Source organism: Falco rusticolus, chromosome 6 (genome assembly GCF_015220075.1).
Source record: "Falco rusticolus isolate bFalRus1 chromosome 6, bFalRus1.pri, whole genome shotgun sequence".
In the NCBI taxonomy this organism is placed as follows: domain Eukaryota; kingdom Metazoa; phylum Chordata; class Aves; order Falconiformes; family Falconidae; genus Falco; species Falco rusticolus.
In genome coordinates, this window is record NC_051192.1 from 54,232,826 (window position 1) to 54,244,989 (window position 12,164).

Consider the following 12,164-nt stretch of genomic DNA (forward strand, 5'->3'; position numbering starts at 1 on the left):
CTATCCCTTCCACTTTAGTACGTCAGACCCTTTGTTAAACCCTTTAGCCAACAAAACTCATCCAAAAAATGATGTATTTTTTTCGGGTTAGTTTTCTGCTGACTGTGGGATAGCTGGAGGTTTTAACAAGTGTTGGAGTTGGCACAAGAATGGGGCCTGGGAGTGTGTGGTGGTGGGTGGGGGAAGTGGGCTCCTTGCAGCTGCAGTTAGATCACGTTGGGCTCCCTCGATCGTATGAGGCTCCTGTAAGCAAAGTTGTGTAAGATGCTTAAGTCAGTGTGTATACTGTTAACCTGTTGGTAATGCCCGGTTTAGAGATTGTCAGTATTGTTGAAGAATTGAATTAGGTACCCCTGTCTTTGTTGTGAAGTTCTAGTTCAGATTATTTTCTTCAGTTATATTCTTTACATTCCTATTTATTACAGGTCATTATTACTAAGAAAGTGAGTTTGGAAGCATTCATTGATTTAGATAGTAGTTTTACTAGATAATTCTGCTGCTGTGGCTGCTTTTATATGTTTTTAAATAATCAATTTTGAAGATACATGAACTAAGGTTTCTTTGAACACTTCTTTTGTACCTTAGGATTTTTTCTTAGTCCCTTAAACTTACCTGTGTTAAAAAAAAAAAAAAAAAAAAAGCAAAATCTACTTTCATGTACAATGATTTTAAATGTAAATGCAGATTACGCACTAGGACTTTAGGACTTCAGTTTTTCTTTGATTCAGAGCCAGGTTTGTATCAGATGCTTACTGTTGTGCTTACAATCTGCAAATCTAGTTTTCTACATGTCTTTTCAGTTCACTAATGATTCCTGTTTCTTGTAATTCAGTGAGTCAAATGCTCAAGCAAAGGATGTCACAGAGGCTTGACACTTGGGATTAAAAAATGGGCTGCCTTTTTAAATAATTATATATTTTAGGAAGTGAAAGCTGTGTCCGGTGCATGAGCATAGGACTCACCTGGTGGTCTACGTTGGTATAGAAAAAATCCTGCCTGTGTAGGGACTGCAGTGAGCCAAGAGTTAGGCGTCCTATACCTAGCTGATTTGAAGGCCTCTATCCTTGCCCAGAGCTAAATGTCCAGCAGCTTCTGAACTGCTTTTTCTTGCAGCGGAGTACCTTTTGGCCACTGGTTGATGTCTGCAAGCCTTTTTTATCATTTCCCCCTGAGGGATGATTGTCACATACCAGGCCAGCAGAATGTTACTCTTGCCCAGCCTGCTCTGAATCCAGTTTCCTACATGACACAGCCAGCTAAGGGAACTTTTGTTGTCTCTTAACCATTTTTCCCAGGACCACACACCGAGGTGCATAGCCCTTAGGTGGTGTCTCCATCCGACACTTAACGCTGCCCTGAAGTTGGTTCCTTTGTCCCACCCGTGGTGGCGGTTTGATTAGTGCAGCAAGAGCTGTGCCACAGCTTCATGTAAATCAGGCAAATCCTGCAGTGGGTTGTATATTTGAGAATAACACTCGATCTGTCTCTATTTCACACTTTCACGTCACAGCAATTCATTACCGTAAGTGGCTGTAGCTAACCTGAGCTTCTGGGAGGCTGGCCGGCGGCTGCCCTGGACAGCAGTGTGCTGCCCTGACTCCGGGCGCTTCTCAGACGTGCTGCCCATCCGTGGCAGAGCAGTTTGTTCCTCAGGAGACCTGGCCCCTGCACTGCTTTTAGTGTACAGCTTGAATGGCTGTCACCGTTTTCATCCCATGGTGGCGACTGATTTCTCCAGGGGAATGAGAATGCATGGCTTGTGTAGGGTAACATCAACTGAACTCTTTTCCTGGGGCAAATAAGGATCTTGCAGCAGTGTTTTTGCCATTACAAAATCACAGCAGTCTACTTTTAATACTGTTGCAGCTCTGGTAGTTAATTAAGCTGTACGTGATTTTCAACTGTCAACTGGTTGTTTTGTTTTAGTGCCATATTGGTATTTTTTGCTGTTGTTTGTCCCTGCAGTCTGTCTTTTAACGTATCATCTTTTAGCTTTTTGTTTCTGAAGGCTATATGGAAAGTACTATCATTTCATTATGATACTAATTAGCAAAGGAATTAAAATAGGTTGAGGTATAGTACGTGAACATGGATTGAATTGAAATTATTTTAATAAAAAATGATTTGATATACTTTGGCAGATTATCAGAGGGTGGAAAACTACTCTTCATAAACATACACTGTCTAGGTAGTTGTGCTGAGAATAATTTTGGAAGAAGTGTATCTGTAAAGATTTGGGCACTTAGAACAAATAAGTACAAAATTCTGTATAGTCTTGAGTATTTATAGATTTTATAACTTTATCCTTGAATAACCTCTAGCTGTGAAATAAAATCAAAGGAAGCATTTCCTAACAAGTTAAACATTTGTTGTATTTGTGAAGTTGTTCTGCTTGATGGTTTAAAAAAATAAATTGTAATTATGATTAGACTTCTACAACATGTAATTTGTGTTGGGTTTTGATGTAATAAGTATTTAATATTCTGTTTTCTAATACTTAGGCAGTTTTAAGTCACGTTTTCTGCATTTGAAAATGTGTTATAATTTACCCAACGAAATTTCTAATGCCTTTTCTTGTTTGTTGTGCTTAGAAGTGATAAGGTTCTGATTAATATATTTCTTGGAACAGATGTACCAAGCCTAATATTAGATGATAGTGAAGATGAGAATGCTTCATCAATTTTTGAGACGAGCTGTCACTCAGGATCACCAAAGAAACAGTCATCAGCTGCTATACATAAACCCTACCTTCATTTTACAATGTGAGTGTTTTTCTAAATGCATATAACCAGATAGATAAACCCATGAAATTCTTACATCAGGAGAGGTAACAAAGATGTTCTTTTGCTTTATGGTGGCAATGGTGTTCTGTAATAGAAACCTGTAAGTGTATGGACGAATGTTTTAGATCTATGCATGGCCTTAGGAAAGGCCACATCTTAGACACCACAATCAGAAATATTTTGCAACAGACAGGTGTAGCTTAGAAGTAAGGGGGTGTTAACAGCAATTCTTAATTGTAACAAGCCACTGTAATTTGAAAGATTAAGAACTGGAAGGGAGGTACATTCATTGTTTTCCATGGAAAGTTTTGGGAGAATGGGAATTTAGAAAGTGTGTGCGAAATTTGGATGAGTCTTTCCTGTATAAATTGGACTGGCCACAGTAATTAAGAATAATAAACTCACATTTCTTTGTTTTGTGTTAAGAACAGTACTTTATGTGATAGGTTCTGCAGGAAATTTGCTAAACAAACTGAGGTTAAGAAAACTGTTCAGTAGTAGTACTGTTTCGTAGAGCCATCTTGTGGAAAACTACTAAAATTTTTCTGCTGAAGAGTAATGCCAGTACAGCATTTTTGGAAATGTAAACTTAAAAACAAGGATTTGAGTTACTAGTCAAGTATTTTAATGGCAAATCTAAGCTTTTTTTGTGAGGTTGGAAGGGGGGGAACCCAAACCCAAACCAACCATATATATATTTGTGTGGATATGTGTCTAAATAAAATAATCTCAAAGAGTGTGTTTATTTTTGTAAAGTATGTAAGCCTCCCTTAATCTATCTTTCTGAGCTTTTTTTATTGCTATCTGTGTGTGTAACCGCCACCATCAGAATGGAAGAGCCAAAGGTCAGCAATGTTTATAGCTGTTACAAAATATTTAACTTGAAATAAAAGCAGCCAGTCTTGTTTCACTGCCCAAGCTGGTAGATGCACAGGTAAAAATGCCTTAATGAGAGAAAATGCAAATTAATGTAAGCAACTGTCTAGTTTCATAATCAATTTTCTATAAATGGAAAAGACTTTTAATGGAAAAACCTAATGCTTCTCTCTTCTTGGCTGTCTCATCCCTAAAACAGGGTGAACCCCCCCAAAACAAACATGTGCAAACCCCCAGAAATGCTTGTATGTACTCCTTAGGATTTCTTCTCAACAGCAAAACAAAAAAAAATATTTACCTTTACAGTTTTCCCTTTGAAATCTTTTTTCTGTCCAGAAATCTATGGAATAAAGTGTATGAATATGCTAGAATAGAAGATGAATCGTGATTTTATTCAATCCTACTTTAGGTCCTATTTCTTAAATAAACAAAATATAGAGATGTTAGGTGGTTCTTGGAAATCTTGGGTAGCACTTAAGGGATGAATGGTTCAATCTTGGATTCCTGAAGCTACTGAAGAGAGGCTTTGGTAGTTAGGACTGAACTTGATTAAATAGGTATCTTCACTGGAGGTCCATTAAGTCTTTTTATAGGATCAAGGAATTGGTTTTAAATCAACTGGTTATAGTCACAGTTTTAATGAATTTAATATGTGAAGAGCTTTGCACAGATGAGTTTGAATTAAATTGTGAAATCAAAGAATAGGCAAAGCTCAGGTTATTGAGAATTGGAGTAGTGATGAGGGATAGTAGAGTTAGCTGAATCTTTTCAGGCTGTTGTAGGAAACTGGATTCTAAAATATCTTCTTTTATATATCCATCCATTGATAACATTGGCATGTTAATTGTATTTTGTGACTTATTCTGTTGCAGGTCAGCTTATCACCAGCCAACCTCTTACAGACCAAGATTACTGCTATCTGGGGAGAGAGGTTCGGGTCAGACTTCACACCTTGCTCCAGCACTATTGCATGCTCTTGAAAAATTCTCTGTACACAGGCTAGATCTGCCAGCACTTTATTCAGTCAGTGCCAAAACGCCTGAAGAATCATGTGCACAGGTGACATTTCAGATTCTCTTGTAATAAGTCAATGGTGTAATTCTGGAACAGATTAGTTGCATCAATATAAAGGCAGCTGACTGTAATGTAACTTAAAAGCCAGGTTTTCATAGTCTCCTTCTATTTTCAAGTTTAAAAGAAGGGGGTCTCTGGAGGGTGATTGAGGTGTCTCTGCTGACTAGTGAGAGTAATTACATTTTTAACTTGCCCCCTCAGTCACATCCCTAATGTCAAGTAAGCTTAATATGGTTATTCAGTTCCTGATTTTCATTTTATTATCTTGTGCATGAGTTGGTGTGCTGCGGTTTTAGGTTTATTTACTTAGTTTTAAATCTTTTAGGTTTGGGGTGGATTTTGCATGGGTTGCAAACCAGTTCAGTTTTCATCTTGATTGTTCAGTCTTCGCAAGTTTTTAAAACATATATGACAAGTGTTTGTTTTATAGTGCCCCTAGCCCATTGACATAAAGTAGCTGAATGATGCTGCTAAGAGTCACAAACACTTGTTTAGAAAGCCTTTATTTATTAGATAATTTTCTTTTACTGTAACGTTTGTATATAAAATACCACAAATGTGAGTCATTTCTTAGTCCACAAGAATTTCATTACAAGTGATAATGAGTTTCTTAGTTTAAACACTGTTGTACCTTTTCATTAGATCTTTCGTGAAGCTCGAAGAACAGTCCCAAGTATTGTTTACATGCCTCATATTGGTGATTGGTGGGAAGCTGTCAGTGAAACTGTGAGAGCTACTTTTCTAACTTTGCTGCAAGATATACCATCTTTCACCCCTATATTACTACTGTCTACCTCTGAGTCCATGTATAGTGAATTGCCTGAAGAGGTAAGTTTATTGTGGAAGGAGGCATTGTTAGGGAGGTGTGTGCTCTTCAGAATGTTTTGATCATGGAAAAACAGTCTGTGATGCAGTGGTTTTCTAATTTAAAGTGTGTCAAACTGAACACGTAATATTAAGTAAATGTAATTTTCTTTAATGAGGGAAGTATGTCCATGTTACTGATTTTTATGATCTCCATGCTGCTTTGCTGAGAATACAAAATTGTTCCTTTTGTCAGAAGTTCATTTTGCCAAATTACTCCAGTATAATTAAATGCAGATTTAGTCTAAAGGCCTAACCTTTAGCTTTGTATCTTCTGAGGCTCAAGATGGGGGAGGGGAGTTTTTACATTTTTTTGTCAACATTTCCTTTGATTTTTTTTTTTCTCCTGCCCTTTGTTGTCTTTTCACTGCAGAGGGGCCATTGTTGGGATCATGGGATACTGCAGGTTTAGTTACTATGGAAAATTCAATGCGAATTACAAGTATTTTCTTTCCCTAGGCTGTGTACGCAGCTTTGGGTAGAATTTACTGTCTTCGCTCCTGTGGCTAATTTTGAAAAATTTGTGACTGGTGTTTTAGTATGGTCATTAATCATGTATTTTTGAGTGGGGGCTCAATTTTCATATGGCTGTTTTCTTTTTTTTTTTTTAGGTGAAATGTATTTTCAGAATCCAGTATGAAGAGGTTTTTTATATTCAAAGACCGAGTGAAGAAGACAGATTGCGATTTTTCAAAGGGTTAATTCTTGATGAGGCAGCAATGCCCCCACCAAGAAGGAAACAGGCTGGTAAACTAAGTTACAATAAAACCAATAATTATGTTATCTGATATTTTCCTTTTTCAAAATGTGTGGAAATGACGGTTAGTGTCATTAACCTTTGACAGTGTTAATCAGTGCCCAGAATAAATTTTGTGTATTACAGTTACCAGTTTTGGAAAATGGAGAGCTGTGGGGTTAAGGATGCAGTGATAGTTAGATCGATGAGGCAGATTAAATCTATAATGAAAATTGGAATGGCATAATCCCGAGAGCCACTGTGTTATTAATATTTCCATTGTCTGACTTCTTGTGGTTTTTTCCCTAGCTCTTCGTGCTCTGGAAGTTCTTCCTCTTGCACTGCCATGTCCTGCCCGTGAGCTGTCAGAAGCAGAAAAACAGCGAATGGAGGACCAGGAAGAGAACACATTGAGAGAGCTGCGGTTGTTTCTCAGGGATGTTACCAAGAGGCTGGCCACAGACAAACGCTTTAACATCTTCAGCAAACCGGTGGATATTGAAGAGGTCTTGTTTCAGTAATGTGCAAACAATGAAGTTGAAACTATTAGAAAAAGGATATAAATTGAAAAAAGGAAATGCTTAGGTTAAAAAAATAATGTTTGGTCCATAATCTTTCCAATCTAAAAGGAATCTACTGATTTTTAGCTGGTGCGATGGTCACAACCTCATCATCTGTTAAGCAAAGAGTTGGAGGATGTTCTTTGGCTATACCAGTGACCTATTGAAAGACTTGTGCATTCCTGTCAATTTTGTAACTGAAATCAGCATTTAAAAATGCCCTCCCTCCTATCCCTACCAGTGCTCCTGAAATACTTGAAACCATAAATATAATTCTTTAATAAAAGCTTTTACAACTTTGTAATCATAGGCACTATAATTCTGGGAAAGTGATCTGTGTTCTGTAATGTATTCAGCATTAATAGTATTGTTGAATAATTTCAGCAGTAATGCTTGTGGATGCCATTAATCACAGATGGTAGCACATTATAAGGCATTAACTGGTTGATTATAGAGTGTGCACACCTAACTGATGAGACAGTTTGATCTGCAAGTCTATTTCCAGGTGCTGCTGTATGAGTAGGATTGTGTTCAGTCTGACTTTGAGATCAGATGCTGGCCGATTGCAAGCTCGCTAATTAAAAAAAAAAAGCTTAATTGCTTCTGAAGAGAAGCATCTCTTTTGGAAGACATTAAGAGATGAATATAGGACATTGGAAATACAGCATTGTAAAAAGCAGATTTGCAGTGTAAATTCCATGCAGGATGGAACAGGCATCTTTTATGGGCCCACACAGTCCCCTCTCCGTTTGAGCTTGCTGTAGTGTTTGGTAGCTGACTTTTTTTGAAACACTGTCAGGAGCTCTTTAATGTGGCAACTTACAGTGTGAGCTTGGTCTGAGCAGTAACTTTGTTTGATTTTTATTATGAAACTGCTTAGGAGGTCCATTATTAAAGGAAACGATACTCATAGTAAAGGCAGTTTCTGTCTGGTCTAAACTGACATGAATAAGGGCGTGTAAAGAAAGAACAAGTTACTCTCCTGGCTTTGTAGGTGGAGAGAAGCGAAATGTAAATGTCTTATTTAAAAAGACTAGCCCAGAACCCCGCTAATCTATGGTAGTGCTAGAAATTAAATGCAATCCTTTCCATCCTTCTTGGTGCATGTAAGTACAGGACTATCCTTTCCTTTTCTACAATAGCTTGTCTCCTTGACTTGCTTAGGAAATGCGTTAAATGTGTTCCAATCCTACTTGTGTTGCAGGGAATGCTGCTATGTGATAAGTCAAGGATTTTCCTGACTAATTCAGCAGCAGTTAGGGGTCAGTACTGGTTATAGTCCTGTTCAACTTACTCATCAATGACCTGGATGAGGGGACAGAGTGTACCCTCTGTGTACCCAGAGCTGTTATGGCTTGATCAGAATATGTATTTAACTCTTTAGTCTTTTGGCAGCCACTGTTGTACATGGGTGACTTCAAAAGAAAAAACTCAATACTGTTTCTGAGGCTGTCCATATTTTTAATTGATTGTAATTGTAATCACATTGAAACATTCAAGTAAATGTTGGGGTTTTTTCCTTGAAGTAAATAACAAATTCATAGATTTTTTTCTTTTTTGGGGGTGTGTGTGTGAACTTTGTTACAGCAGTTGTGCTAATGCATTTGACTATCAAGCTTGAGACCCTTACAGTATTGTTAATTACATTAAATACTTTTTAGTGTACCCTAGTGGCTGCTAAATCTCCAGTTAGAAGCTAAACTCATAGTAAGCTGTGAACTATGACATGACACTTTCTCTTTAGACTGCCCTTCTGCACAGTCAATCTAACATCTTCAGTCAATAAAACCTGATGTTTTTTGTTGAATGACTGATTGAAGGAACTATTCTATTCAATAGAAGATATTTAAAAGCTGACTGTTTGACTGTTCAGTCACCTACAAGGTGAACAAAATGCAGTTTCCCTGGTTTTCCCTAGGGTTTTGAAGTGAGGCTGATTGTTTTTGCCTTTATAATCCATGACAGTGTTAAAACACTATAAAAAAATTGTAAGTAAACCAGTCTAAGTAAAATGAAAAATTAATTTACCTTAAAATGTGCTGCCTCAAAAAATACGGTTAAATTCATTTTGAAAGATAAATTAATGAGGTTTGGAAGTCCTGTGTTTTAGTCTGATAAAACTTCTGTTTTCAACATAGATTTGTTTAGAAGTCAAAATGTTTAGTTAATGTATTAGAGCTAAACATGTGGAATGAATAAGAGTCTAAAGACATGAAATTGGCAGTGTTCAGATGGAATGCCTATGGTCCTGTGTCATTTCTATGTGCTGTCTGTTTATAGGTTTCAGATTACCTTGAAGTTATCAAAGAGCCAATGGACCTATCAACAGTAATAACCAAAATTGATAAACACAACTACTTAACAGCCAAGGATTTCCTAACAGATATTGACCTGATCTGCAGCAATGCTTTGGAGTACAATCCAGACAAAGATCCTGGAGGTAAGGAACTGCTCCATTTTGGCCTACCTACCCAAAAGCCTGGTATTTAATCACGTATTTGATTACTATTCAGGTATTTAAATAAACTGTATCCTATGGGACAATTAGGATAAACAAGTCCTAAGGGTCTGTGATTTTAGTGTTCTGAGGCATGTGCTACACTGGAGGACATTGTAAGAGCAGAACTGCAGCATTCAGAGTTGTCTTCTAATAAATTAGGTTTTCTTTTAAGTTTGATAGCTCCTTTTCAGTGAATAAACTTTGTATATGCAACAAAACCCCCAACATAATTCGGAGAGCTCTGCAGAGAATCCTGCACACGGTCTGGCAGTAGCCCGCTATATTTCCATATTTGAAGTTAAGAACTATGTATTTGGGGGTAGAAATAATACAGGATAAACCATCAGGCAAGGAAGTCAGTTGCAGCTCATTAGCAGAGATCAGAAGTTACTCTCTTGACACACTGGGGTGGGATGCTTTGAACTGAAATGGAATTTGTAGATGGCAATGCATGTAAAAGCTCAAAACTAAGGTCAGAACACCTTGTGTACTCTTCACTAGGGCTGCCTTACAGTGTACGTTGCCTTTTAATTGACAGCTTCAGTAGCCATCAGTAAAACAACAACAGCGACAAAGCACTCTTTTAACGTAGCTGTATTTAATAGATGTGATACTTGCAAATCTGGGTCCATCTACAAGTGTAGTCCAGTGTGTTCAAAGAAGTTTTTCATTAAATCCCGTGAAATCATTCAACCAGGTTAAAGCCTGATTTTTCTGTATTTTTCGTCTCAAATTTTTGATTTTTCTGAGGTGATTGCAGGTGTCTCATGTGGAGTAGCTACAGCGTAGTCTGGTCAGTTACACTTGTTTCTCATTGCCTTTTGAACCCAGTGCTGCTTCATATCTGTAGAAGATAAGCTATTTCTTCAATTTACGATGCATTTTGTTTTACAACTACAAAAAATACATTTATAATATACATCAAAAGGTTTTCTGTGTTCCTGATAACACACTTTTGAGGGTTTCTAATGTGTAATTGATGTAAACTAATCAAAGCTCTTGATGGACACTTGGGATTCTGAATGTTTCTGAAGAGTGCCTGTTTAGGAGGTGAGGAGTGAGAGACATACCTCCTGCAAGTGACTGATGTATGTTTGTGACTTAGTGATGGGCTTTGGGAAGAATTGGCATTAATTTGCACCCTTTGTTCTCATTTTTAGGCCATTTGGATCTGTGGCCTTGGTTGTTTAATTCTAGGAAATGCAGTCTGAAGAAACTGATCTGGCTATTTGTAGGTTAAGTTTTGGATTAGAGTCTCTCATCATGGAGTAGATCATGAAAGATAGTTCTGTCTTCTGTGCAGTTGCCCATTAATGATGTGTTGCTCTTCTGGCACACGAGATTTCTTGAGCTGCTGTGTGAATACACTGCTGAAACAGCACATCATGTCTGTTCTGAGTAAGCATTACATGCTTTCAGATGCACTAACTGAATATTAACCCGTAACACATTCTCTAAAGCAGAGCGTATATGCTTGCCTCTGCTTCATGCTTGAATTTGCAGAAGAATCATGCAGTATCTGCTTCTGTCCTGCCATTAAGTTGGAAAAGCAGTTGAAGTACCAGACTAGCTGGTGTTACACGCAGTACAGAGATTCAAGACTGGCTTCATTGTTTTTTTTTCCCTGATACCTTGCTATAAAATTTTAGATAGTTTATGTAGTAAGATAGTTGGGTTTTGCTTTTGTTTTTCCCCCGCCGTTGTTTGACCAGGAAATGTTCTTAAAGGCATGGAAACGTAACCATTGTGTGTTAGACATAATAGTATTTGCCTCTTTGAAGCACTGTGTGGCAAAATCTTGCCTGTAACAGCCTTAGAGGAGAGTAGTAGTTCAATCAAATACTTTTGATTTGATTTTTCTTTTTTTATTCTCCACCCCGCCCCCCCCTTCTTTGATTTGAGAGGGCATCTTGAACTTTATTATCTGACTAATATTACCTCTGCAAAGAATGCAGTATAATTTTTTTGTGATCGTCAACCACAATGCTTCTCAAATACATGTGGGTAAAAACTTTCATGTTTCCAGTTGATTAAAGTGGGTAGATTTCCCTAGAAAACACATGGAGGGCTCATTTGACCTGGATACTGGATGTTCTTTTTGATTTAACAGTTTCTAGAATTGACTTGCTGTTTCTAGAATTATAAACCTTGTTTAATAAAAATTCACTGGTATTCTTGATTGATGTCTTTAGTGATTGCTAAAACAGTAAATCTGCTAATTGCATAATATGTTGTAGACATTAATGTTGATATTTGCTGTTGCAGTACCTCCATCAGCTGGAAAAAGTAATTCAGTATGGATGAATTGACAAATTAAGTGTGTTTGTACTAAAGGCAAACAATGTGCGTTGTAGGTTTCATTGAAAAGCAATGTTCTAGGTGTCAATTTTCTCCACATACAGGCTTACTTATTAAGTTACAATTACTTTTCAAATTTCAACAGTGTTGGAATAATTTCTTGTGTGTGTTTCAAAGGTATGAGAACTGGTCTTCTCTGAAAAAATCTATTTTTCATGAGTCACATTTAGGCTTGCAGTGGGAGCAGTGGTTTTTTTCCTGTTCCCCAAATGGAGGTGAAAATGTAGCAAACTTGAGGCTTGTTTCTTGCCAGTTTTTCTTAGTGGATTAAAATGAGAAATACCTGTTCAATGTAAGCAATAAAGTAATCTGTTTTAGCACAGTTTTGAATTTTTTAGCTGTTGTTAAATAACAATTAAGAGATAATTTAAGGTTAAAAAAAAATCAGGGGAGTAATATAGGCAAGCCATGTC

At 37.2% G+C, this 12,164-nt stretch overlaps 1 protein-coding gene across 5 annotated transcripts in view; it reads left to right on the plus strand.

The window, feature by feature from the left end:
• ATAD2B (ATPase family AAA domain containing 2B) overlaps positions 1 to 12,164 on the plus strand; it is a 77,876-nt gene that overhangs the window by 38,925 nt on the left and 26,787 nt on the right. For 4 of the 5 annotated variants that reach the window (XM_037391447.1, XM_037391451.1, XM_037391449.1 and 1 more), the window contains 6 exons: positions 2,630 to 2,762; positions 4,532 to 4,718; positions 5,376 to 5,561; positions 6,209 to 6,344; positions 6,643 to 6,839; positions 9,174 to 9,333. In XM_037391447.1, the coding sequence (XP_037247344.1) occupies positions 2,630 to 2,762; positions 4,532 to 4,718; positions 5,376 to 5,561; positions 6,209 to 6,344; positions 6,643 to 6,839; positions 9,174 to 9,333 (999 nt within the window). The remainder of the gene's footprint in view (positions 1 to 2,629; positions 2,763 to 4,531; positions 4,719 to 5,375; positions 5,562 to 6,208; positions 6,345 to 6,642; positions 6,840 to 9,173; positions 9,334 to 12,164) is intronic. The other variant, XM_037391448.1, reaches the window with a different exon arrangement.